General features: G+C 43.0%; 2 protein-coding genes across 4 annotated transcripts in view; one reads left to right on the top strand and one right to left on the bottom strand.

The window, feature by feature from the left end:
- Window positions 1-239: 239 nt before the first annotated feature.
- On the bottom strand, window positions 240-5,051 carry lrrc51 (leucine rich repeat containing 51). The gene is made up of 5 exons (XM_056442085.1): window positions 4,974-5,051; window positions 4,151-4,227; window positions 2,818-3,023; window positions 2,588-2,736; window positions 240-423 (listed from the first exon to the last, which is right to left on the bottom strand). The coding sequence occupies exons 2-5, from the start codon at window positions 4,200-4,202 to the stop codon at window positions 240-242; spliced, it is 591 nt and encodes a 196-aa protein (XP_056298060.1). The 5' UTR covers window positions 4,203-4,227; window positions 4,974-5,051.
- A 584-nt stretch (window positions 5,052-5,635) lies between these two features.
- numa1 (nuclear mitotic apparatus protein 1) overlaps window positions 5,636-25,866 on the top strand; it is a 33,213-nt gene continuing 12,982 nt past the window's right edge. For all 3 annotated transcript variants that reach the window (XM_056442121.1, XM_056442120.1, XM_056442119.1), the window contains exons 1-17: window positions 5,636-5,658; window positions 6,220-6,292; window positions 6,426-6,511; window positions 6,766-6,839; window positions 7,029-7,117; window positions 8,883-8,957; window positions 10,203-10,296; window positions 11,477-11,636; window positions 12,034-12,173; window positions 12,482-12,593; window positions 12,853-12,970; window positions 16,684-16,824; window positions 16,939-17,052; window positions 17,158-22,551; window positions 22,696-22,905; window positions 23,012-23,202; window positions 23,822-23,959. In XM_056442121.1, the coding sequence (XP_056298096.1) occupies window positions 6,254-6,292; window positions 6,426-6,511; window positions 6,766-6,839; window positions 7,029-7,117; window positions 8,883-8,957; window positions 10,203-10,296; window positions 11,477-11,636; window positions 12,034-12,173; window positions 12,482-12,593; window positions 12,853-12,970; window positions 16,684-16,824; window positions 16,939-17,052; window positions 17,158-22,551; window positions 22,696-22,905; window positions 23,012-23,202; window positions 23,822-23,959 (7,175 nt within the window). In that variant the 5' untranslated portion in view covers window positions 5,636-5,658; window positions 6,220-6,253. The remainder of the gene's footprint in view (window positions 5,659-6,219; window positions 6,293-6,425; window positions 6,512-6,765; window positions 6,840-7,028; window positions 7,118-8,882; window positions 8,958-10,202; window positions 10,297-11,476; window positions 11,637-12,033; window positions 12,174-12,481; window positions 12,594-12,852; window positions 12,971-16,683; window positions 16,825-16,938; window positions 17,053-17,157; window positions 22,552-22,695; window positions 22,906-23,011; window positions 23,203-23,821; window positions 23,960-25,866) is intronic.

Genomic DNA, 25,866 nt, shown 5'->3' with positions numbered 1-25,866 from the left:
TTTAAAGTCCTGGAGCCCCGTTGGTCGACGTGTGTGTGAACCGTTAACGGGTGTGCCTCTTAGTTACAAGAGAATAAACTATCATATTTAAATATTCCAGAAGTCTGCAACAACATCAAAGGATCACTTTATTAAATGTATCACTTTATTATCAATGAAGTGTTTTACTGTCCAATAAAACCATGACACTGTGACCCGGTGGGACGTGGACAGACCCGTCGGGCTGTTGCTGCTCCCCCTCAGACGTGGACCTGAGGTCCAGTGGACTCGGGAGGTTCTGGTGCGGCTCGCCGCGGCGTGTCTCCGCTGCCGCGGCGGCGGTCGCTGCTCCGGCGCCAGATGGTCGCCGTGACTCGGTCCTGAGGCGTCACGGCGCTGAAGTCCATTGTCTTCAACTGAGGAAGAGCGGAAACCACGCGATTCCTACAGAACACACAGAACCACACAGGTCACGACCTTCACGGCTGCCCCACAGACAGGCCTCACACATGTTGACTGTGACCTTTCAATGACCTTTACACCTAATGTCCATGACCAAACATGTCGTGAAATCTCTGTATACACGAGTAGTTCATTATCCCTAAATGACACAAATGAATGAGTGAATATTAAAAGAATAAATATTTATATAAATGATTATTCTTTTAATCAAACTGTGTAAATGAAAATATGAATATCACAAATTTCCCAAACTTTTGGAAATTCAATTTTTTTCAAGGAATTTTCCAGGCCTGGAAATAACTATTTCTAAAATTCCAGGACATTTCCAGGTTTTCTATGACCGTAGGAACCTTCTATATACTAAATGTAATCCCACAATGATACGTGAAGAAGCAGGTTGTTGGAGTGTGTGTGTGTGTGTGTGTGTGTGTGTGACCGGTGTTGCCGGGCAGAGTAGCTGGTGAACTGTAACGTGAGCTTGAAGCAGCTGCTGTGAACCGTGGAATTCAACCCGCAGCACGAGAGTGAACCCTCAGAACATAAAGGTTCTTTAAGAGGCTTTATGGTTCTACGGAGAACCATCACCTACTGGAGAACCGTTCTTTAGTTTGAGAACTCTCTAAGGACATTTGAAAGGTTCTTTAGAGAACCCTGGTGGTGTGTCTGTGATGTATGTGATGTCTGTGGTTGTGACTGTGGTGTGTATGTGGTTGTGTCTGTGGTGTATGTGGTGTATGTTGTGTCTGTGGTTGTGACTGTGGTGTGTATGTGGTGTGCCTGTGGTTGTGGTTGTATATGTGGTTGTGTATGTGTTGTGTCTGTGGTTGTGTCTGTGATGTGGTTATGTCTGTGGTTGTGTCTGTGGTTGTATATGTGGTATATGTGGTGTCTGTGGTTGTGTCTGTGGTTGTGTATGTGGTGTATGTGGTTGTGTCTGTGGTTGTGTATGTGGTTGTGTATGTGGTTGTATGTGGTGTCTGTGGTTGTGTATGTGGTTGTATATGTGGTGTCTGTGGTTGTGTATGTGGTTGTGTATGTGGTGGTGTCTGTGGTTGTGTCTGTGGTGTATGTGGTTGTCTGTGGTTGTGTCTGTGGTGTCTGTGGTTGTGTCTGTGGTTGTGTATGTGGTGTATGTGGTTGTGTCTGTGGTTGTATATGTGGTGTATGTGGTTGTGTCTGTGGTTATGTATGTGGTTGTGTCTGTGGTTGTGTCTGTGGTTGTAAATGTGGTATATGTGGTGTCTGTGGTTGTGTATGTGGTTGTGTATGTGGTGTATGTGGTGTGTCTGTGGTGGTGTCTGTGGTGTATGTGGTTGTGTCTGTGGTTGTGTCTGTGGTGTGTCTGTGGTTGTGTCTGTGGTCGTGTCTGTGGTGTGGTTGTGTATGTGGTTGTGTCTGTGGTTGTATCTGTGGTGTCTGTGGTTGTGTCTGTGGTTGTGTCTGTGGTTGTGTCTGTGGTGTCTGTGGTGTGTATGTGGTTGTGTCTGTGGTTGTGTCTGTGGTGTCTGTGGTTGTGTATGTGGTTGTGTCTGTGGTGTATGTGGTGTGTATGTGGTTGTGTCTGTGGTTGTGTCTGTGGTGTCTGTGGTTGTGTATGTGGTGTGTATGTGGTTGTGTCTGTGGTTGTGTATGTGGTGTGTCTGTGGTTGTGTCTGTGGTGTCTGTGGTTGTATATGTGGTGTCTGTGGTTGTGTCTGTGGTTGTGTCTGTGGTTGTATCTGTGGTGTCTGTGGTTGTGTATGTGGTTGTGTCTGTGGTGTGTCTGTGGTTGTGTCTGTGGTGTCTGTGGTTGTGTATGTGGTGTGTCTGTGGTTGTGTCTGTGGTGTCTGTGGTTGTATCTGTGGTGTCTGTGGTTGTGTATGTGGTTGTGTCTGTGGTGTATGTGGTGTGTATGTGGTTGTGTCTGTGGTGTCTGTGGTTGTGTATGTGGTGTGTCTGTGGTTGTGTCTGTGGTGTCTGTGGTTGTGTCTGTGGTTGTGTCTGTGGTGTCTGTGGTTGTATCTGTGGTGTCTGTGGTTGTGTATGTGGTTGTGTCTGTGGTGTATGTGGTGTGTCTGTGGTTGTGTCTGTGGTGTCTGTGGTTGTGTATGTGGTGTGTCTGTGGTTGTGTCTGTGGTGTCTGTGGTTGTGTCTGTGGTCCTCCACCTGTAGTTCCTGTGGGTAGCGATCATGTTCCCGTGCAGCGTGACCGTCTGTAGATGTGGAAGTTCTCCCAGCCGGTCGACCTCCGACAGGATGAAGATGTCGTTACCATGGAGATACAACACACGCAGCGCACGCAGCTCGCACAGCACCTGCAACACACGCACATGCACACGCACACACACATGTCACATGTCCCTGAGGGACAGCCCCCCCCCCCCCAGAGGACGCACGTGGTCGACGTGCGGCAGCCGGTTGAAGGACAGGTCCAGCCAGGCCAGCTGCGACGGCTCCGACAGGAAGTGTCCGACGGTCCTCTGGAGGTCACGGAGGTCGGCGATGTCGTTGTTGTTGAGACGCAGGCCGCGGCTCGCGCTCTTCTTCTCTGGATTCCTCTTTAAAGGCCGCAGAGCGCCGCCGGGGTCCTCCGGCCACGCATCTGAGGATGCAGGAAAGAAACGCAGAGGATATTAAAACACTGTGTTTTTATTCTGTGTGAAATGTATTAAATGTATTAAATGTATTAAATTTATTTTATTTATTTTATTTATTTTATTTATTTATTTTATTTATTTTATTTATTTTATTTATTTTATTTATTTCATTTATTTTATTTTATTTATTTTATTTATTTATTTTATTTATTTTATTTATTTTATTTATTTTATTTATTTTATTTATTTTATTTATTTTATTTATTTTATTTATTATTCTTTTATTTTAAAAAAGGAATTTTAAATGTTTTTTAATTTGTTTTATTTATTTACTATTTTATATTTTTATTATATATATATATATATATATATTGATATATTTTATGTACGGTGTGCGATGTTTCAAATGCATCTAAATGTATTGATCGGTTTATTAAGGATCAGCATTGAGGCTCCATTATCTCATTATCATTGAGCAGTTTGGTCATGCATTCAAAATGTTTATTACCTTCGCATTGAAAATGCGGAAGGTAATGTTTTGATCGCAGTGTATTTATTTATTTATTTGTATGCGTGTTATTTGCATAACAAAAAAAGTTTTAAACCGAATCGCATGAAATTTGGTGGGATGATTGGTTATTATCCGGGGGCCATTTGATTCGATTTTGGGATCGATCGCGTCAGAGGTCAAAGGTCAAGGTCATGAAAAGGTAAAAATCTTCTTGAATCGCATGAAATTTGGTGGGATGATTGCTTATTATCCGGGGGCCATTTGATTAGATTTTGGGATCAATCGGGTCAAAGGTCAAGGTCGTGGAAAGGGTTAGGGTTAGGGTTAATCTTCTTTTTACCATAGTGCGGTCAATTTGTATTCAATTGGCAACTAATGCCAACATGTTCATAATTCAATGCCCAATCTTGTGATATGCGAAGGTATGCGCTCTACCGAGTGCCCGTTCTAGTTAAAATTGTATTTACAGAGAAGAATGAGACATTATAAACTACAGAGTCTTCCTGAGTTTTACGAGGACACGTTATCTCACCGTCAGTTCGTCCCGAACAGACTAAAGTTATCGCCAAAACACAGGAGGAAAAACAACAACATAAAGGGACGTGACGTCACGGCGGATACCTTCCAAACTGCTGATGTGTCTGAAGGATAAATCCACCGGAGGCCCGAACATGGTCACCTGACACAGGGCCACTCACCTGCGGGAGGACAGCGCGGGAATCACTGGAGAGTGTCATGAACACACCTCCTGTCATCAAACACAAAGCTTCACTCGAGATGGTGAAACTTCTTTATTTTCTCTCTTTAGGTGATTAAACATGAATTAAAACTCGTAAATAATCACCACCTTGTCCCCACCGTAAGACACTAGCCTCCATTAAAACTATTAAACTTTAAATAAAATGCCGTACTTTCAAGTTTGCATTTCTACATAAAATAAAAGTGCGCTTCCTTTTAACCTTTCAAAATAAAAGTCCGATTTAACTATAAAGAGGAAGTAGATTAAAACGTCTATAAATTATTCAGACAATACAATATAAAAGGCATACATCAAAAACCAATAAGGCAGATACAAAAACAGGCAATCAACACAAAACAATAAACCTCTCATGGGGTTGTTTACAGCAGGATTACAGCAGTGAGCAGGAATACAAATACAAAGAAAAAAGTAAGAAATATACAATAGCAATATTAAATATACAGACGGAACAAAAGTATTTACAAGGTAATAATTAAGTGTATTTGCAGAAACAGTCAACAAATTAAAGTCATAAAGTTATAAAGTGATCAATACACACTGTTTTATTATGTTATGAGACTATTATGGAACTCACTTATCACAAATATCATATATACACCAATAAACTATAATACATTTTATTATCCACACGCTTTTTAGCGAAACCCGTGTTTCAACGCACCGGGGGCCAGTGACGTGACTTACCTGGCGAACAGACAACAACGCGTTTCCATGGCAACGGACAGGTAGATTATAGGATTTGTAGTGAGGGTTTATATCCACTTGCCAGATCAGAAATGTGTAATTATATAATAATTACAATGTATTTCCCCCACTGTCTTCTGTATAATATGAATATTATTAATGTCTAAATCCAAACCTTATATTTGTATCACGGCGCGTGACGTTTCTCTGGTTTGCTAGAAACACCTTTTATTTCTGCCCCGGCGTACACCGAAATTCATCCGGGGGGCGGAGTCGGCAGTCAGCGCTAGTTTTAGAACTATTTTGACCAGCTGCGACATGACTAATGCTGACGCAAACAACAAACATAAAGCAAACAAAATAAAACTAACTTTAAAAACATACTTTTCGCATTTTTATACTTTATCTGTTCCCGCCCGCGTTAAAGCCGAGCGAACCGACCGCGGTACTGACTATTACAAAACGAGTGCACTATTGAGTTTACTTCCGGCTTTTAAACCAATCAACGCGGCTTTTTTTCAGATGCGTCTGTATCTGAACACTGATTGGCTGGTTCAATCTCCTGCGACCCTTTTTGAATTTGTCTGTCGTCTCATGCGACTGTTTATCCCGAAGCTCCGTGTCGGAAGACGTCTGTCTCTCCAGAGGACGGTACACACTACAGTGATTAAAGAAGTCTGCAAAGGTGAGTCACTGCCGGAAAGAAACATGTTACAAGTTATAACCGTCTATATTTAAGAATGAACTGACGTTCAATAAGTTACGGCTGACGTTACTGTAACCGACGCGGTTTAGTTAATGTTGGGGTCACACCGACTTAATGCGATATTAACAGTTATGTAAGAGTTCTGACTTTAAACTCACGTTACTTAATTCACTTTAGTTTTAAGCTAGTTGTGGATATACTTATGTACGTGTGATTTAAGCACAGCTAAATGCTTATTCGTTAGCTTGACGCCGCTAGCTAGCTAGCTGATACGCTTGTTTACATTACAGTACACTAAATATCATTTAGCTGCACCTTTTATTCAAAGCGACTTACAATAAGTGAATTAAACCACGAGTACATACTCGGAACAACAAGAATCAAGAAAGTAACGTTTCTTAAAGAAAGCATAACTGCACAAATATAAGTAATAGCACCAGTAATACCATAAAGAAGTGCCATACGGTGTAAGTGAAGTGCTAATCTGTTTTTATTCAGGGTATAGTCTGAATGTTTATCATTTATTTGATTGTCTTCCAGGTTGAAATCCCTTTGAGATAAGGGTTCCTCCAAGATGACCATTAACTTGGGTCTGAAGGCTCTTCTGGGCTGGGTGAGTCGATGTTGACGTCATGTTATTGTGCACGTGTATCGACTCGAGCAAAACTGGATGGATTAGATTAGTTGGATAAGAAAGATGGATGCATTGTGTTTAACCAATTTATCAAATTATCTTTTTTTTGCAGGTCAAATCCATTAAACTGTCCGAAAATATGTTAACTCTCGACGATTTAAAAGATGGGGCCGTCCTACTGGAAGTTGTTTGTTTGCTGTGAGTAGAAGCAAAGTGTTGAAATGCTCGGCCTGAGTAAACACGGCAGTCAAAGACCGTTAACTTAAAACACTGTTGGCGCGGTAATGCTCATTCCTTTAGGGGAAAACACAACATTGTATTCTGATGTGAGGTCAAAGGTCAGGGATGTCTATGTGTACAGACTTTAAAGCCCTCTGAGGCAAATTTGTATTTTGTGATAATGGCCCATACGAAATAAATTGAATTGAATTGAAGCTTTTGTGTCATCTCAGGAAAAAGGAACCAAATTCCTGTTTCTGCAAATCCAATGAGGAACGATTCAAGGTCATAGCAGACTTTGTGGAAAGTGAGTTTATTAATGTCACTTTTCATAATATCACTGATGGGTCTGAAGTCTGAAATGTTGTCCTCTTGCACCTGTAAATCTGCCCGACGACCACTCGTCATCATCTTCTATTCTCTGACTCTTAGTCTCGCATAAGTCATGTTGAATATTGCTTCGCTTTGATAATTAACCTTTTTCTTTGTTTATTAGGGGATTGCAGGTTTAATTTGACCAGAGGAACATCGTTGTCTTGGGACAACATACAAGCCGGCGTCAACCTAACCATCGAAATTGCAAAGGTACCAAATACTAAATCAAAACTTATTAATATGGAAGATGTATGTGGAAGTATGTCTGTATGTATGTGTATGCATATATGTATATATGTATATATATTAGTGCTGTGAAAAATAACGCGTTAACTCAGTTAATTCAATTTCAGGTTTAACTAGTTTTTTTTTTTTTACGCATTTAACGCATGCGCAGAATGAGCTTCCAATCCGTCTGTTGTTGGTCGTCGGGACGAAAAAAAAGTCACTTGCAAAATGAGCTTCCAATCCACCACTTCAATCTGAACTCTGTCCGCTCTCATGCAGACGGTCTGTTCATCGGTAATGATCCTTCCGCAGGTTCACCTCCGGAAACCTTGTTACGACTTTTACTTCCTGTAGATCAGGGTCTCAACACGTCGATCGCGACCTGCCAGTCGATCGTGGCGTAGTGTCGGTAGATCGCATGACATTAAAGAGATTGGCCCGCCCCCTGACATGTTCTCTAGAGCACGTCTTTGTTCTTTTATTAAACTAAACGTCTGTTGTTGATCGTATCTCCACAGCAGCATGTCATTTCTGTCTCTTCGCGTTGCGTTAACACTTATCGATCTCCGTCCCGCGCGCCACAGAGCTCCGTGCGCGCGCATCGGGACCGAGCAAAAACAAAGTCACTTGTCAATCTGTCCCCGTGTCCGGGCCGGTGAGGTTTCAGCTTTGCAGCGGTGTCCCCACCGTCCCTTTCATCACGGCCCACTTCATGAAGAAAACCCACACCGTCAGTTTGCCTCAGCAGCTGCTAGAGGAAGACTAGAGGCCTTTAGATTGTATCATGGTGGAGTTCATGGTTGACAAACAAGAGGAAAATGTTCTGTTTAACCCTCCTGTTACTTTTACATTTACTAACATATTTTACCCTCGGGGTCAATTTGACGCCAGCAATTAAAACCTCCAGAAAATTATTAGAATTAATATTGCTTCCCAAGTTTAAGTGTGAGGTACTTTATGTTTGTTTGTTGACTACCTAAATAGCCCTTTCAATAAATAAAAAAGTTGATATTTCTTATATGTTTCAAATTGACCCCAAAGAACACTGACATTAAACATTGAATGGGGTCAAATTGACCCGAAAGGTAACAGGAGGGTGAAACATTCTGTTTAGGATGAAGATGTATTAATGTTCCATATGGAAGAAAACTGCTAAATAACTGCTGAGTTGCAGCACCATTGTATAGAAGAATGTATAAATGTATATATCCGTCTTTTGTCATAAATCTCTATGTTCTCACAAAATTTACCGAGAATATCGGTAATATGTGATTAATCATGATTAATCCACAAAAACCTGTGATTAACCCGATTAAAATTTTTAATCGTTTCACAGCCCTAATATATATATATATTGTTTATAAAAGATTATCTGTTGTTTTTCTTTATTTTATATTAATTTTCTGATTTATTTGATTGAAATTATTATAATCAAATGAATCATAAAATGTATATAAAATAAAGAAAAATAATTAAAAAATAATATATATATATATATTTTTTCTTTATTATTTTTCTATATTTTATATTAATTTTCTGATTTATTTGATTATAATAATTTAGGATAGGAATATATAAGCATTTCTTGCTTCTACCTATACCTTTTCAGTCTTTATGTTTTTGTATATTCTATCGAATAATATTGTATTGCATTTGATTTGATTAACTGAATAAAATACAAAAAATAAATAACCAAATAGAAACGAAGGCCTCTTGTTGACCCGTCTGTTCTCTGTGACGCCACCAGGTGCTTCTGCTGCTCGTCTACCACGACATCATGAACGACCGCCTGACTCTCAACACGCTGGAATGCGACGTGGAGGTAAGCGTCGACCAGTCGGATGCTTCACATTTTATTCGTGCCAATTTATATATATTTATATATATTAGTGCTGTGAAAAATAACGCGTTAATTCAATTTCAGGTATAACTAGTTTTGTTTTTTTTACGCATTTAACGCATGCGCAGAATGAGCTTCCAATCCGTCTGTTGTTGGTCGTCGGGATGAAAACAAAGTCACTTGCAAAATGAGCTTCCAATACACCACTTCAATCTGAACTCTGTCCGCTCTCATGCAGACGGTCTGTTCATCGTAATGATCCTTCCGCAGGTTCACCTCCGGAAACCTTGTTATGACTTTTACTTCCTGTAGATCAGGGTCTCAACACGTCGATCGCGACCTGCCAGTCGATCGCGGCGTAGTGTCGAAAGATCGCATGACATTAAAGAGATTGGCCCGCCCCCTGACATGTTCTCTAGAGCACGTCTTTGTTCTTTTATTAAACTAAACGTCTGTTGTTGATCGTATCTCCACAGCAGCATGTCATTTCTGTCTCTTCGCGTTGCGTTAACACTTATCGATCTCCGTCTCGCGCGCCACAGAGCTCCGTGCGCGCATCGGGACCGAGCAAAAGAAAAGTCACTTGTCAATCTGTCCACCTTTAGATTGTATCATGGTGGAGTTAATGGTTGACAAACAAGAGAAAAATGTTCTGTTTAACCTCCTGTTACCTTTACATTTACTAACATATTTTACCCTCGGGGTCAATTTGACCCCAGAAATTAAAACCTCCAGAAAATTATTAGAATTAATATTGCTTCCCAAGTTTAAGTGTGAGGTACTTTATGTTTGTTTGTTGACAACCTAAATAGCCCTTTAAATAAATAAAAAAGTTGATATTTCTTATATGTTTGACACAGTGAAAAACAGCCTGGGGTCAAATTGACCCCAAAGAACACCGACATTAAACATTGAATGGGGTCAAATTGACCCGAAAGGTAACAGGAGGGTTAAACATTCTGTTTAGGATGAAGATGTATTAATGTTCCATATGGAAGAAAACTGCTAAATAACTGCTGAGTTGCAGCACCATTGTATAGAAGAATGTATAAATGTATATATCCGTCTTTTGTCATAAATCTCTATGTTCTCACAAAATATACCGAGAATATCGGTAATATGTGATTAATCATGATTAATCCACAAAAACCTGTGATTAACCCGATTAAAATTTTTAATCGTTTCACAGCCCTAATATATATATATTTATATTCCCTCCTCTGCTAGCGAGAGATCGCCCACCTGACCGGCTCCTTCGTGATGGAGAACGACGGCTGTGTTTACCTGAGCAAAGGACTCGATGCCTATCTGGCCAGAAAACGTAAGAAATATTTGTTGAATCTTTAATTTTCTCATGCGATACCGTAATGAGAGACTTTAGGGACACACACACGGTCACACACACATGCATGCACACTGTCACACACAGACACAAAGACAGACACACACACGCACACAGACACTCAAACACACAGAATGACAGACACACACACAGACACTCGCATACATACACACACACACAGGCAGAGACACACACTCATACACAGACACACACTCTCATACACACACACACACACACACACTCAAACACACAGAATGACAGACACTCGCATACATACACACACAGGCAGAGACACACACACACACTCATACACAGACACACACTCTCATACACACGCACACTCAAACACACATAGAATGACAGACACTCAAACACACTGTTACACATGCACACATGCACACATAGAATGACAGACAGACACAGACACTCGCATACGTACACACATACACAGGCAGAGACACACAGGCAGAGACACACACACTCTCAGTCGCCAGTGTGCTGCACTTTGCCATTGTCTGCTGGGGGAGCAGCATCGGAGCCGGTGACACCAGCCGTCTTAACAAACTGGTTAGGAAGGCTGGCTCCATCATCGGCTGCCAGCTGGAGCACCTGGAACAGGTGGTGGAGAGGAGGTCGTTGAAGAAACTGGTGTCCATATTGGACAACCCGGACCACCCTCTCCACCACCTCCTACAGGGACAGAGGAGTACTTTCTCCAGACGTCTCCTCACGCTCCGCTGCCACAAGGACAGATACAGGAGAACATTCCTGCCGACGGCTATGAGGCTCTACAACAGTTCACCTCTTGCCAGATCACCCTAACCCTTCTTATATTTTGTGTTTTGTTTTTTTATTCTTGTGTGTTGCTGCTACTGACTCGACAAATTTCCCCTTGGGGATTAATAAAGTATATATCTATCTATCTATCTATCTATCTATCTAACACACAGAATGACAGACAGACACTCACACACACACACACAGAATGAATGACAGACACACACACACAGGCAGAGACACACACACAGACACACACACAGAATGAATGACAGACACTCACACACACACCTGGTGCTGCCGTATAAAACAGGCTTTCTGATTTCAGGATGTAACATGCTAGCTGTGATTAGTCAAATCGTGTTTCTCCGCAACTTTTCAGATTTGCCGGTCGCCCGTGAAATCTTTGAGCGCTCGGCGACCGTCTCGACCTCCGGCGCATCGACCGCCTCCTCGTTTTCAGACGAAGACTCGCCCGTCTTCCGCCGCGCGCAGAATGTCTCGTTCGTGAACATGCAGACGGTGGCGTCCTCCTCCACCAGGTAGCTCAGGGGATCTGAATGTTTCTAATAAATAACGATTAATTTGATCATCGATTCATCTGTTGATTATTTTTTCGATTAATCTGATAAATACAAAAACCCTGTAATTTTCAACTATTTATTCAAAATGGGGTTCGTACGGTCATGGAAAACCTGGAAAAGTCCTGGAATTTTTAAATGGATATTTTCCAGCCCTGGAAAAGTCATTGAAAAAAATAAAATCCCAACATTTTTGGAAAAGTCGTGCAATTAAACTACATTCCAATAAAAACTGGAGAGATTGAGGAGTTATAAAACGTTCGACCGGTAGTGTGCTACTGTCGTCATTAGAGATCATTCATGTAAATCCAGTGGATGTGTTTGTGACTCGACGGTTATTCTGACTTTATTCCCACAGCAAATCTCCCCTCCAGGAGATCATGAACACGCCCAAATTTCAACTGAGGAAGATGCAGCGGCAGGTGATGAAGGAGAGAGACTACAGAGACGGGCTGGAGAGGGAGCTGGCCGGCAAGCTGGCGCTCATCGCCCAGAGAGGTACCGGATGACGAGAGAACCTTTAGAACCAGGGTTCTCTGAAGAACCATTTCCTAAGATAGTTCTTCAAAGAACCTATAAAGGTGTCTCAAAGAACCTTCAAAACATGGTTCTTGATGGCACCATTTTTGGTTCCACCAAGAACCGTTCAAACCAGGGTTCTCTAAAGAACCATTTCCTTAAAAAGTTCCACAAAGAACCTATAAAGGTGTCTCAGAGAACCTTCTAATGTTGTCTGCCTTTTTTGCATATGTTTTTTATTCTCTTTTAAATTAAAGTATGTTTATTCTGAATTGTTTGTTCTTCAGAGTCTCATATTAACCAGCTGCAGTACCGCCTGGATAAAATGAAAGAAGAGCAAAGTGACCAGGAGAGCGTCATCAGGGAGCAGCTCAACGAGCTTCAGACCCAGAACGACATGTAGGTACCCGAGGACGGCAAAGTGAGGCTTATTTATTAATACATGACGGAGCTAATGACGCTTACGTCAAAGACGTTGGTTCAACTATAAATTAAAGGTGGTTTGATGCTATAATGTACAATTATTCTCGAAGCTATATGATAATCCATCACACGTCTCACATTCAGCTGAATACATTTTTTATTTCATACCTTGATCTGTCTAAAACAGTAAGAATGTGTTGAAGGTAGTTGAAGGAACTGTTTTTGTCTCCCTCAGGTTACACATTCGTCTCAATGAGATGGTGAAGCAAATTAAAGACTTCAAGAGTAACTCCTCCCTGATGGAGCGCAAAGTGGACGAGCTGTCGGACGAAAACGGCGTTCTCTCCTCCCAGGTAACGACATGCTGATGCATGCAGTCTCCACTCCCCTCTGAACGGAGTGAACTCAGTCATGGAGTCAATGCCATGAGCATTTGGGGAATATGCTGGTCACACCAGGTCCAATGGACCCGAAGAGGCGGGAAGTCACAAAGACTCTGGGGAGGAAGCAGAGTTAATAATGTGTGATGGAGAGATGAACATTCATCCATAAGAAGAGAGAGGAGAGAGGTGCTCAGTGTATCCTAAACGTCCATAAGGAGAGAGGAGAGAGGAGCTCAGTGTATCCTAAACGTCCATAAGGAGAGAGGAGCTCAGTGTATCCTAAACGTCCATAAGGAGAGAGGAGCTCAGTGTCTCCTAAACATCCATAAGGAGAGAGGAGAGGAGAGAGGAGCTCAGTGTATCCTAAGCGTCCATAAGGAGAGAGGAGAGTAGAGAGGAGCTCAGTGTATCCTAAGTGTCCATAAGGAGAGAGGAGAGGAGAGAGGAGCTCAGTGTATCCTAAGTGTCCATAAGGAGAGAGGAGAGGAGCTCAGTGTATCCTAAACGTCCATAAGGAGAGAGGAGAGGAGCTCAGTGTATCCTAAACGTCCATAAGGAGAGAGGAGCTCAGTGTCTCCTAAACATCCATAAGGAGAGAGGAGAGGAGAGCTCAGTGTATCCTAAGCGTCCATAAGGAGAGAGGAGAGTAGAGAGGAGCTCAGTGTATCCTAAGTGTCCATAAGGAGGAGAGAGGAGAGGAGCTCAGTGTATCCTAAGTGTCCATAAGGAGAGAGGAGAGGAGAGAGGAGCTCAGTGTATCCTAAGTGTCCATAAGGAGAGAGGAGAGAGGAGAGGAGCTCAGTGTATCCTAGACGTCCATAAGGAGAGAGGAGAGAGGAGCTCAGTGTATCCTAAGTGTCCATAAGGAGAGAGGAGAGGAGAGAGGAGCTCAGTGTATCCTAAGCGTCCTTAAGGAGAGAGGAGAGAGGAGCTCAGTGTATCCTAAGCGTCCTTAAGGAGAGAGGAGAGGAGAGAGGAGCTCAGTGTATCCTAAGTGTCCATAAGGAGAGAGGAGAGGAGAGAGGAGCTCAGTGTATCCTAGACGTCCTTAAGGAGAGAGGAGAGAGGAGCTCAGTGTATCCTAAGCGTCCTTAAGGAGAGAGGAGAGAGGAGCTCAGTGTATCCTAAGCGTCCTTAAGGAGAGAGGAGCTCAGTGTATCCTAAGCGTCCTTAAGGAGAGAGGAAAGAGGAGCTCAGTGTCTCCTAAGCGTCCTTAAGGAGAGGTGCTCAGTGTATCCTAAGCGTCCCCCTCAGCCTCTCAGCCTCTAGCAGCGTCTCTAGGTCTGGACCAGGTGAACCTGGTTCAGGTCTAACTATCAGACCATCAAGAGGAAAGTCTTCAGTCTACATGAGGGGGCGGAGCCTCCAGGACTGAAGGTGGAGCTGGTTCCATAAAAGAGGAGGAGCTTGATACCTGAAGGCTCTGGCTCCTCCTACTTGTTAGGACTCTAGGAACCTCATGTAGTTGTTATGACACTTTCACAGTCACGTGTCAACGTCGGCAGAACACAACTTCCACCTAACACGGATCGTAAAGTAGAGATGCACCGATCAGGTTTTTGGTGCCGATCACCGATCACTGAAATCAGTATCTTCCGATCCGATAATACCGATCACCGATCACGGTGTTGATTGAAGCATTCTATTTATTGTGTAGCATTATTTCCTAGGACTATGAGGAAATACATATATAAAGCACCTCAAACATGAAAGAAATTACCGATTTCTTTAAACATTTAGGACTTTTACTTTGAAAAATGTCCTAATTGATACATTCAAATTTGATTGCTATTGTAGGGGATTTCAGATATGTATGGAACACATCTGCATCATTCATTTCCTGGAACTCTTGGGGAAATCTATTTACAGGACTTTTTTTAAACATACAAAAGTCTGACTTATTTTTATAAACTCTTCCTTGGTACAGTAAACATGTTTTAATGTTAGCATAATTTAAGCTAAATCTCAGAAAAGATCTCTAAAGATACAAAATCAGTTCATTGTTTACTTTTATATGCTAGTATATGATTTGTCGACATCTTATTTTGATAAACGGATGTTGTTTCACGTGGTTCTTTCCGCTAACTTTGCAAAACCGGATGTTGTCACTTTAATCCTTCCGCTAACTTTATCAAAACCCTCTTAGCTCCCGATGGAATGTGTTTACCGTGAGCATCAGTCTGTAGGGGCAGACATGTGAGAGACGGGGACGCCGCTCGGTGGTGAGGATCCCCTCGTGGACCTCTCACTCTGCGGCCCTCGCCGGGCGCATCGTCTCCGTTGCGGTGCGCGGCGATTGAAACGTCTGATAGTTCTCGCAGATGTTACGTCATCTGATCGGCCGTTTTGAGAACGCCGATCAAATCCGATAATGGGAATATCGGCCGATATGGATCGGCGCCGATCAGATCGGTGCATCCCTATCGTAAAGGCTTTCGTTTAAAGGGTACCTGTAGTCAAAAACAACAACGTGCTACATCCATTAGGCGCATCAAATAAATCATATTTTCCCCGCCGCTATTGTCAACAAGTCACGCATAGCCCGAGGCTTTACATTTCTTTGTCAACATTCCGAGTCCGTGAACGCTTCAGGGCGCAGACATCTTGCCAGTTATTTACTCATGTCAGAGGTCACTATGACGTAGAGTCGTTGAAAGGAATTCAGCCAATCCGGAGCCACTTCTACACGCGTTGCTTCTTGGGATAGATCGGTGGCCTCAAGAATTACACAATCTATATCAGGGGTGCTCAATACGTCGATCGCGGCGACCTGCCAGTCGATCGCGGCGTAGTATTGGTAGATCGCATGACATTAAAAAAAATGGGCCCGCCCCCCTGTCACTTTCTCTATAGCGCCACATTACAGCAGAAGCACGTAATTTCTGTCTCTACGTGTTGCGTTGACAGTCCTCTGCCCGCCGTCTCGTGCGCATGGAGCTCCCGACACCGGTTTGCGCGCATCGGGACGGACGGAGCAAAGAAAAAGTCACTAGCACCCCCGAACATGTTGCATCAATGAAAGACATCTCCAGCGCTGGCTTATGCGCGATGTAGCTATCAAGCTCACGCTTTTGTGTAAAGCAGATTAGGTCTAATGTCACTATATCATCGGACATAAGTTCGTGCTCTTTACAACAAATGCACTCTATGTCTGTTTTTTGTGGCACACATTTCCCACAACTGCACCAAACGTCCGCCGACTTGCGTGCACGGTCCGCACGGTGAAGCATCTGGACCGGCGGTCCTTCGGCATCAACTTCATCAGAATCATCGCTATTGCTGTCACAATCAACTAAATGGGGATAGTCTGCTTTTAATGGTTCATACAAGTATCCAGTTGCTGAATCTGACAATCTTTCATCGTCCATATTTCGCCCGTTTTCTATATTATTATCAAGTTCTCAGCATTTGTTTGCGGCGCCGACGTTGTTTACATTGGTTTCTGAACACATCCGCTGTGGCTGGCTGTCGATCTATCAACGATGTGACGTCACACCACCGGCGCCATATTCAAGCTCCAGTGCAATGAAGCTTGTTGGAGTTGAGGACTTTGAACAGCCTAAACTACGTATTGTTATTGAATACTGGACCGTCAGTGCATGAATAACCTTTAGAAACACATTATCTTTTGATCTGGCTACACATTCGAGATCACAACAGGTACCCTTTAATGTTTTTTGTAGGTGAGAACTGTGTGTTCACAGCGGGCCATGTTTGAGGCAGAAGTTGGCAGGCTGACCGAAACCCAAGCGTCCACTCAGGACGAGTGGAGAAGCAAAACAGGACACTTGCAATATGAACTGAACCAAGCTACCACTGAAAAGGTAGATGCACCTTCACAAGAGATGCTAGAAGCTGCTTTTTGATTAGTTAAATCTTTGGATTGTCGTTGTATTCTACTTTAAAAACAATCTAATATGACCCTCTTTGTTGCTCAGGAGGTACTGTCTGAACAAATTCAGATCCTGCAAGGAAAGATCTCCTGTTTGGAGGATGAAATAAAGAGGGCCACTGAGCAAGAGGCAGGAGAGAACATGGGGCCTATAATAGAGGTAATGTGGTTCCATGTTTAATTCAGAAAAGTGCTTAAAATGAAATGTAATCAATCTATTTTGCATTAGATGGCTACTAATTGCGGTCTCTTCTTTGATTTATAGAGAGAAATGTTGGACACAGAAATCAATGGTTTGAAGAATGAGCTGGAGAGCACAATGTGCTCCCTGAGAGAGGCTGAGGTGGAGATTGAGGCCAAAACGCAGCAGCTGGCAGAGTATCGGCAAGAGATTAATGAACAAAAAGAGCTCCTGAAGCAACGAGAAGCCCAAACTCAGGCAATCATTCAAGCCAAGGATGACTTTTTAGACAAATTGGAAAAGGAGATGACCGAGCAGAGAGCCGTCATTCAGCAAGAGATCCAGGATCTCAAGATTCAACTTGAGCAAGTTGAGCAGCAGAAAACGGAGCAGAGGACCAGACTACAACAGCAAATTGCTGCTTGTGAACAGGAAATTGAAAAACTGAAGGAAATTATGAAAGAGAAGGTAGGCCTTTTGCTTCAGTCTGACGAAAATGTGAAAAATCTTGAGACAAAGTTATCTGCTGCCAGTTCTCTCTTGGCGGATAAAGACCAACAGATTGATAGTCTCAGAAAAGAAGTTTCCATCCTCACAGATAAAACCCAAAACAACCAAAATGAAATTCAATCCAAAGAGGAAATGCTTGCCACGTTACTCCTGGAGAAGTCTAATGAGCAAGACTTTTTTTGTAATAAAATCCAGAGCCTAAGGGTCCAGGTGGAAGACCTTAGCTCGTCTCTCAAACAGGCTGAGCAAGAAATTCAACTGAAGCAAGACCTGCTGGCCACCACCCAACAGGAGAATGTCCAACAACGAGAGGTCCTCCAACAACAGATTGTGACCTGCGAAGTGACGGTTCAGAAGTTGAACAAAAAAATCCAGGCTAAAAACAAGCAGCTTGGTATTCTGAAGACGGAAAGCTCCCAACAGTCAGAATTGCTGGAGCATGAGATCACAGGTCTGAAAAGCCAACGAGAACAACTGAATGACTCTCTCAGGAAGACCGAAGACCAGGTTGAGACTCAGAAAGGTATGCTAACAAAGCAAGAGCAGCAAAGTGCTCGTCAGACGGAGGCCCTGCAGCAACAACTGTCTGCTTCTGAAGAGAGGGTGAAAAGCATGAATGAGGAGATCCAGACTAGAGAGGAACAGATGATCACGTTGAAGAATCAAAGTTCACAGCAGTCCGAACTATTGCATCAAGAGATTCAAGAGTTAAAGAAACAAGTTGAGTGTCTTAGTTCCTCACTGAAGAATGCAGAGAACAATTTGCAATCCAAGGACGAACTCTTTGCCGAACAGCAACTACAGAACACTCTGGATAAGGAGTCACTCCAGACGCAGATCGTATCGTCTCAAGATGTGGTGAAGATGCTGAATACTGAGATTCATGCAAAGGAGGAGCAATTGATTCTGCTAAAGACTGAGGCCTCTACTCATTCTGAGTTGCTGCAGCAAGAGATTGAAAGTCTGAATATACAGATCGAATGTGTGACTGAATCTCTTCAGGTCGCTAAGGACCAGGCTCAAGCCAAAGAAGATTTGATGGCCAAGCAGGAGCAGGAAAGCACTCTGAAGATTGAGACAGTTGGAAAGCACAGCGCCGCTCTTGAGGAGGAGATCAATCGGCTGAGGGAGGAAATCCAAACTAAAGAGGGCGAGGTAGACTTGTTGAAGGTTGAGAGCTGCAAGGAGTCACAAGTGCTACACAATGAAATCCAAACTCAGAAGGACCAAGTCCAAAGTTTGAACGAATCCCTGAAGACATTAATGAAGGAGGTTCAGGCTAAAGAGAACCTGCTGACTCAGAAGGAAATGGAGATTTCTCAGGAAAAAGATGCATTTAAGAAGATGATCACAACTTCCGAAGATGAGGTGAAAGGACTAAGGGAGCAGATCAATACTAAAGAGGAACAACTGGCCACACTAGAAAGAGAAGGCTCCACACATTCTGATATGCTACAGAAAGAAATCAAATGTCTCAAAACCCAACTCGCCAATATGGGTGACTCCCTTACCAAACAAGAGCAGGAGAGTGCTCATCAGAAGGAGCTTCTTCAACAGCAAATGTCATCTTCTGAGGAAGAGGTGAGGAAGATGAAAGAGGAGATCCAAGCTAAAGAGGAACAGATGAGTTTGCTGAAGACTGACAGCTCAGGACAGTCAGATTTGCTGAATCAAAAGATTCAAGAGTTAAAGAAACACGTTGAGTGTCTTAGTTCCTCACTGAAGAATGCAGAGAACAATTTGCAATCCAAGGACGAACTGTTTGCCGAACAGCAACTACAGAACACTCTGGATAAGGAGTCACTCCAGACGCAGATGGTATCGTCTCAAGATGTGGTGAAGATGCTGAATACTGAGATTCATGCAAAGGAGGAGCAATTGATTCTGCTAAAGACTGAGGCCTCTACTCATTCTGAGTTGCTGCAGCAAGAGATTGAAAGTCTGAATAAACAGATCGAATTTGTGACTGAATCTCTTCAGGTCGCTAAGGACCAGGCTCAAGCCAAAGAAGATTTGATGGCCAAGCAGGAGCAGGAAAGCACTCTGAAGATTGAGACTGTTGGAAAGCACAGCGCCGCTCTTGAGGAGGAGGTCAATCGGCTGAGGGAGGAAATCCAAACTAAAGAGGGCGAGGTAGACTTGTTGAAGGTTGAGAGCTGCAAGGAGTCACAAGTGCGACACATTGAAATCAAAACTCAGAAGGACCAAGTCCAAAGTTTGAACGAATCCCTGAAGACGACAATAGAACAAGTTCAGGCTAAAGAGAACCTGCTGAGTCAGAAGGAATTGGAGATTTCTCAGGAAAAAGAAACCTTTGAAAAGATGATCACAAATTCTGAAGACGAGGTGAAAGGACTAAGGGAGCAGATCAATACTAAAGCGGAACAACTGGCCACACTAGAAAGAGAAGGCTTCACACATTCTGACACACTAAAGAAAGAAATCAAATGTCTCAAAACCCAACTCTGTAATATGGGTGACTCCTTGACAACAGCTGAGGAGAAAGTTCAAGCTCAGCTTGTCATGCTCACCAAACAAGAGCAGGAGAGTGCTCATCAGAAGGAGCTTCTTCAACAGCAAATGTCATCTTCTGAGGAAGAGGTGAGGAAGATGAAAGAGGAGATCCAAGCTAAAGAGGAACAGATGAGTTTGCTGAAGACTAACAGCTCAGGACAGTCAGATTTGCTGAATCAAGAGATTCAAGAGTTAAAGAAACACGTTGAGTGTCTTAGTTCCTCACTGAAGAATGCAGAGAACAATTTGCAATCCAAGGACGAACTGTTTGCCGAACAGCAACTACAGAACACTCTGGATAAGGAGTCACTCCAGACGCAGATGGTATCATCTCAAGATGTGGTGAAGATGCTCAATATAGAGATTCATGCTAAGGAGGCGCAATTGATTCTGCTAAAGACTGAGACCTCTACTCATTCTGAAATGCTGCAGCAAGAGATTGAAAGTCTGAATAAGCAAATTGAGGTAGCTAAGATCCAGGCTCAAGCCAAAGAAGATTTGATGGCCAAGCAGGAGCAGGAAAGCACTCTGAAGATTGAGACGGTTGGAAAGCACAGCGCCGCTCTTGAGGAGGAGGTCAATCGGCTGAGGCAGGAAATCCAAACTAAAGAGGGCGAGGTAGACTTGTTGAAGGTTGAGAGCTGCAAGGAGTCACAAGTGCTACACAATGAAATCCAAACTCAGAAGGACCAAGTCCAAAGTTTGAACGAATCCCTGAAGACGACGATAGAACAAGATCAGGCTAAAGAGAACCTGCTGAGTCAGAAGGAATTGGAGATTTCTCAGGAAAAAGATACCTTTGAAAAGATGATCACAACTTCCGATGATGAGGTGAAAGGACTAAGGGAGCAGATCAATACTAAAGAGGAGCAACTGGCCACACTAGAAAGAGAAGGCTCTACACATTCTGATATGCTACAGAAAGAAATCAAATATCTAAAAACCCAACTCGCCAATATGGGTGACGCCCTTACCAAACAAGAGCAGGAGAGTGCTCATCAGAAGGAGCTTCTTCAACAGCAAATGTCATCTTCTGAGGAAGAGGTGAGGAAGATGAAAGAGGAGATCCAAGCTAAAGAGGAACAGATGAGTTTGCTGAAGACTGACAGCTCAGGACAGTCAGATTTGCTGAATCAAAAGATTCAAGAGTTAAAGAAACACGTTGAGTGTCTTAGTTCCTCACTGAAGAATGCAGAGAACAATTTGCAATCCAAGGACGAACTGTTTGCCGAACAGCAACTACAGAACACTCTGGATAAGGAGTCACTCCAGATGCAGATGGTATCATCTCAAGATGTGGTGAAGATGCTCAATACAGAGATTCATGCTAAGGAGGAGCAATTGATTCTGCTAAAGACTGAGACCTCTACTCATTCTGAAATGCTGCAGCAAGAGATTGAAAGTCTGAATAAGCAAATTGAGGTTGCTAAGGACCAGACTCAAGCCAAAGACGATTTGATGGCCAAGCAGGAGCAGGAAAGCACTCTGAAGATTGAGACGGTTGGAAAGCACAGCGCCGCTCTTGAGGAGGAGGTCAATCGGCTGAGGCAGGAAATCCAAACTAAAGAGGGCGAGGTAGATCTGTTGAAGGTTGAGAGCTGCAAGGAGTCACAAGTGCTACACAATGAAATCCAAACTCAGAAGGACCAAGTCCAAAGTTTGAACGAATCCCTGAAGACGACGATAGAACAAGATCAGGCTAAAGAGAACCTGCTGAGTCAGAAGGAATTGGAGATTTCTCAGGAAAAAGATGCCGTTGAAAAGATGATCACAACTCGTAAAAAGAAAGAACGCCTTCTCCTTCAGACGGAGGAACAACTTCAGATACTCCAGACCGAGTTTTCTGCAGTCAACACACTCCTGACTGATAAAGACCAACTTCTGATCACTCTCAGAGAGGAGGTCACAGCCAAGGCAGACTTGATTCATAAAGCAATGGCTCAGTCTGAAGCCAATGAGAAACTGCTGGCTCAGATGAAGGAGGAGTGCTCCAACCAAATAAATGAGATTCGTTGTCTGAAACGGGAAATGGAAACCGCTCTTCTGGCTAAAGAGCAGCAGCTCGTCTCCATGAATGCAGAGCTCAACCAATACATGGAGACTCAAGCTGAAGACCTCCGACTGAAGGATGCTCTCGCTGAGGAAAAAGAAATCCTCGCGAGCAGGATCTCCCAGTCAGAAAATAATCTCAACGCTCTGGAGAAACAACTTGAAGCCGCGGTGTTGGTGAAGGAGAGACTCACTCGGGCCAATCGGTCCATGGAGATGGAGAACACGGCCTCTCAGGAACTGAGATCTGCGCTACAGCACAAGCTGGAAATCTTGAACATTGAAAAAGGAAAAGAGAAACTCTTGACGGCGAAGGAAAACGCGGAGGAACTTGAGACGCTGAAGCGAGACCTGCAGGACCAGCTCTCCGCTAAGTCGGTGGCGACGGAGCACTACAAGGCACAGGTTGGTCAGATCACGTCGCTGGGAGCTTGTTTACGGTCAAACATTTTGATTTCGATCTTTTCCTTCCCGCTTGTTCCGACCTATTGTCTGTTTGGTGTCCGACGAGTTTGGATTCAGAGATGTTGTCGTGTCACAATGCCGCAGATGGAGAAGGCATTGACTCACTACAACGGAAAGAAGCAGCTCCTCCAGGAAAGCCACGGGGAGGTGCTGGAACTCAAGCACTCCTTGGAGGTCAAAGAGCAAGATGTCAAGGCCACCGCCATGGAGAACCAGCTGCTGCAACTGGATTTGGACAAGGCCCAGACCAACGAGAAGGCCCTGCTGAGCCGAGTGGCTAGTTTGGAGGCACAGGTTGGTTATTGTTGTTTTGAGGCATCAGAACTGAGACACTGTCTCTTTAAGGAATTTCAATTGCACTTTTTTGCTGCTGATCTCTTTTTTTCATTCGTTTTTTTAGCTGGCTTTTGCTGACCGTAACCTGCGGGAACAGAATAAGTTTCATGGTTACGAGAGAAGTGCAACAGGGTCGTGTTACCTGGAGGTTCCCTTTGGACTCTCGGGTGTTGAAACCAGAGCTCAGGTGAAGAGAACCGAGAGCTCCGACAGCCAGGACCAGAGCTCCCTGGAGGACTCGCTGAACAACACGAGGTGAGGCACCGGTTGGTAGATCTTCAGTGTCTTAAAACTAATGTTGGTTCAGTTTCAGACACATTTATATGTTCAATTTGCCTCAAACGTGTAGTTTTAAGGTGAGGAAAGATCAGTGTTTCACCTTAAAGTGGTTAAAGTAAATAAGAATGAACAATTCATGCATTAAGAAAAACAAAGATTCCACCAAACTAACTTTTACCTGTATGAGTGAGTAAATTTTATTTTTTCAAATATACCTGACTTTGATGTCATGGAAAACCTGGAAAAGTCATGGCGTTTTTAAATGGTTATTTCCAGGCCTGGAAAAAATTAAATCCCAAAGGTTTTGGAAAAGTCATGTACATTTCTTATATTCATATGTTCGTTAACGCGGTATATATTCTGTATGCTTTGGAATTCTCATTGTTGGTTTAAATACAACATTTTCTCACTTTTTTTATTTTTACACCGAGATTTCACAATGTTTGCTCATGGAAATTTGGTTTAAAATCCTGGAATCCCATTGGTCAGCATGTGTATGAACTCTGCCTTTGCCTTTGAGCCACAACATCTTACACAGTGGGAATATATATTGTGATTGAATCTTTCACATTTCTCTTTCTTACCTTTTTTTTAGGAAACTTTCAGCGCCCGACGAGTCCAGCACGCCGTTTGTTCGCAGTTCCGAGCGCTTGGCAGCGAGACGTCGAGGTCTGGAGGCGGAGTCTCTGGAGACGCTGTATTTCACCCCAATAAACACCAGACACGTCAACAGGTACGTCACCGTGTCATGGAGTGGGAAGGTTCACGGTCAGTCAGTTTATTGTAGACTAACTGCAGACATGAGAGTCTTTGAATTGATTATCTTTAATCAACTGTATTTGCACTACATTACATATTGATGAACACACATTTAGTTTGTTTATTTGATTTTTATATATATGTATATAACTAATATATTTATAACTAATATATATATATATTTATAACTTATATATATATATTTCTAACTAATATAATTATAACTCGTATATTAAAAACTAATATATATATATTTATAACTAATATATGTATAACTGAAACACTTGTATGACTGCAAAGCATATGACTATAAATAAATTGATTATTCAACGAAAATATATGATTTACAATTGTTTAAATACTTTCAGTACCCAAATATATATGGGAGTAAAGAAAGACCCAACAGGTGTCCTGATTTAAGGCCTTAAAGGGTACCTGTAGCCCAAAACAACAACGTGCTACATCCATTAGGCGCATCAAATAAATCACATTTTCCCGCCGCTATTGTCAACAAGTCACGCATAGCCCGAGGCTTTAAATTTCTTTGTCAACATTCCGAGTCCGTGAACGCTTCAGTGCGCAGACATATTGCCAGTTATTTACTCATGTCAAAGGTCACTATGACGTAGAGTCGTTGAAAGGAATTCAGCCAATCCGGAGCCACTTCTACACGCGTTGCTTCTTGGGATAGATCGGTGGCCTCAAACCAGTTCACGTCTGGAGTTCACGCCAAGATGGCGCAGTGCAAGGTGTTCGGTTGTCTAAATAATAAACGGACTCACAAGACTAAAAAGTTCTTTTGCGTGCCCAAACCTAGTACAGAGGAAAAGAAGGTGCTCGCGAAGAAGTGGCTGCACAATTTAGGAACCGGGCATACTTTAAAAACATTTACATTCAGCAGAAACTCCGTGGTATGTGAAGATCACTTCGATCCAGATTGCTATGAGAGAAACATGCAGGCCGAAATGTTGGGATATCAGGCCCGGACCAAGTTGAAGAATTACACAATCTATATGGTCAAAATCAATGGAGATACTGCTAATGCCACGATACACGGGCAGCGGACGCGGCCTTATTCGATATACCGCGGCCTACTGAGACCGCTATATAAAGTATGGGCTTCTTAGTCTATGCTAAAGGATCATCATAATCATGGGCGATAGTATGCAGGCAAATGTTAGGCCTCTCGCTTATGGGAGAATAAAGGTGAATATATTGTAACGGACTGAGGGAATTTTATGTTATAAATGTTATGTTCCGGATGTAAGTGAACGTCTCACGAGCTGGTAGCTGTGAGGCGTGTCTGTGATTGGACAGCGAGTGATGTTGTTGTGTGTGTGTTGTTGTGTTACGACTCGTTCGGAGCAGAGCTATGACCGGAGCAGACGTGAAGCTGGTTTGGAGGTTTTCACGGCGTTTTGCTGTGATTTTGGCGTAGGCTACGGCCAACAGGAGCTTGTTCTATGTTCCTTGAATAAACACCCTATAAGCCATCTACGTCTCGTAGCGTTCCTGACCCAGGGTCGCTACAATATTCAGAATATTAGTAATAATCACACCAACTCTGGTGATCGCAAATTAGCCTACATGAAACAACTGGCAAACTTACCGATTTGACAGTTCTCCCTCGGGTGCAGACCCCGAACATGTGGGCCGAACATTGCATCAATGAAAGACATCTCCAGCGCTGGCTTATGCGCGATGTAGCTATCAAGCTCACGCTTTTGTGTGAAGCAGATGAGGTCTAATGACACGATATCATCGGACATAAGTTCGTGCTCTTTACAACAAATGCACTCTGTCTGTTTTTTGTGGCACACATTTCCCACAACTGCACCAAACGTCCGCCGACTTGCGTGCACGGTCCGCACGGCGAAGCAT

Source organism: Pseudoliparis swirei, chromosome 20 (genome assembly GCF_029220125.1).
Source record: "Pseudoliparis swirei isolate HS2019 ecotype Mariana Trench chromosome 20, NWPU_hadal_v1, whole genome shotgun sequence".
In the NCBI taxonomy this organism is placed as follows: Eukaryota; Metazoa; Chordata; class Actinopteri; order Perciformes; family Liparidae; genus Pseudoliparis; species Pseudoliparis swirei.
The sequence above is the reverse complement of the archived record's forward strand: the minus strand, read 5'-3'. Positions and strand labels throughout refer to the sequence as shown.

Bases quoted from the DNA above. Each gene is read 5' to 3' on its own strand.
- lrrc51 (XM_056442085.1), bottom strand. From the start codon at position 4,202: ATGTTCGGGCCTCCGGTGGATTTATCCTTCAGACACATCAGCAGTTTG. The intron at 3,024-4,150 runs GTATCCGCCGTG...CTGCATCCTCAG, and splicing joins ACACATCAGCAGTTTGGAAG to ATGCGTGGCCGGAGGACCCC. The intron at 2,737-2,817 runs GTGCGTCCTCTG...CGTGTGTTGCAG, and splicing joins GGCTGCCGCACGTCGACCAC to GTGCTGTGCGAGCTGCGTGC.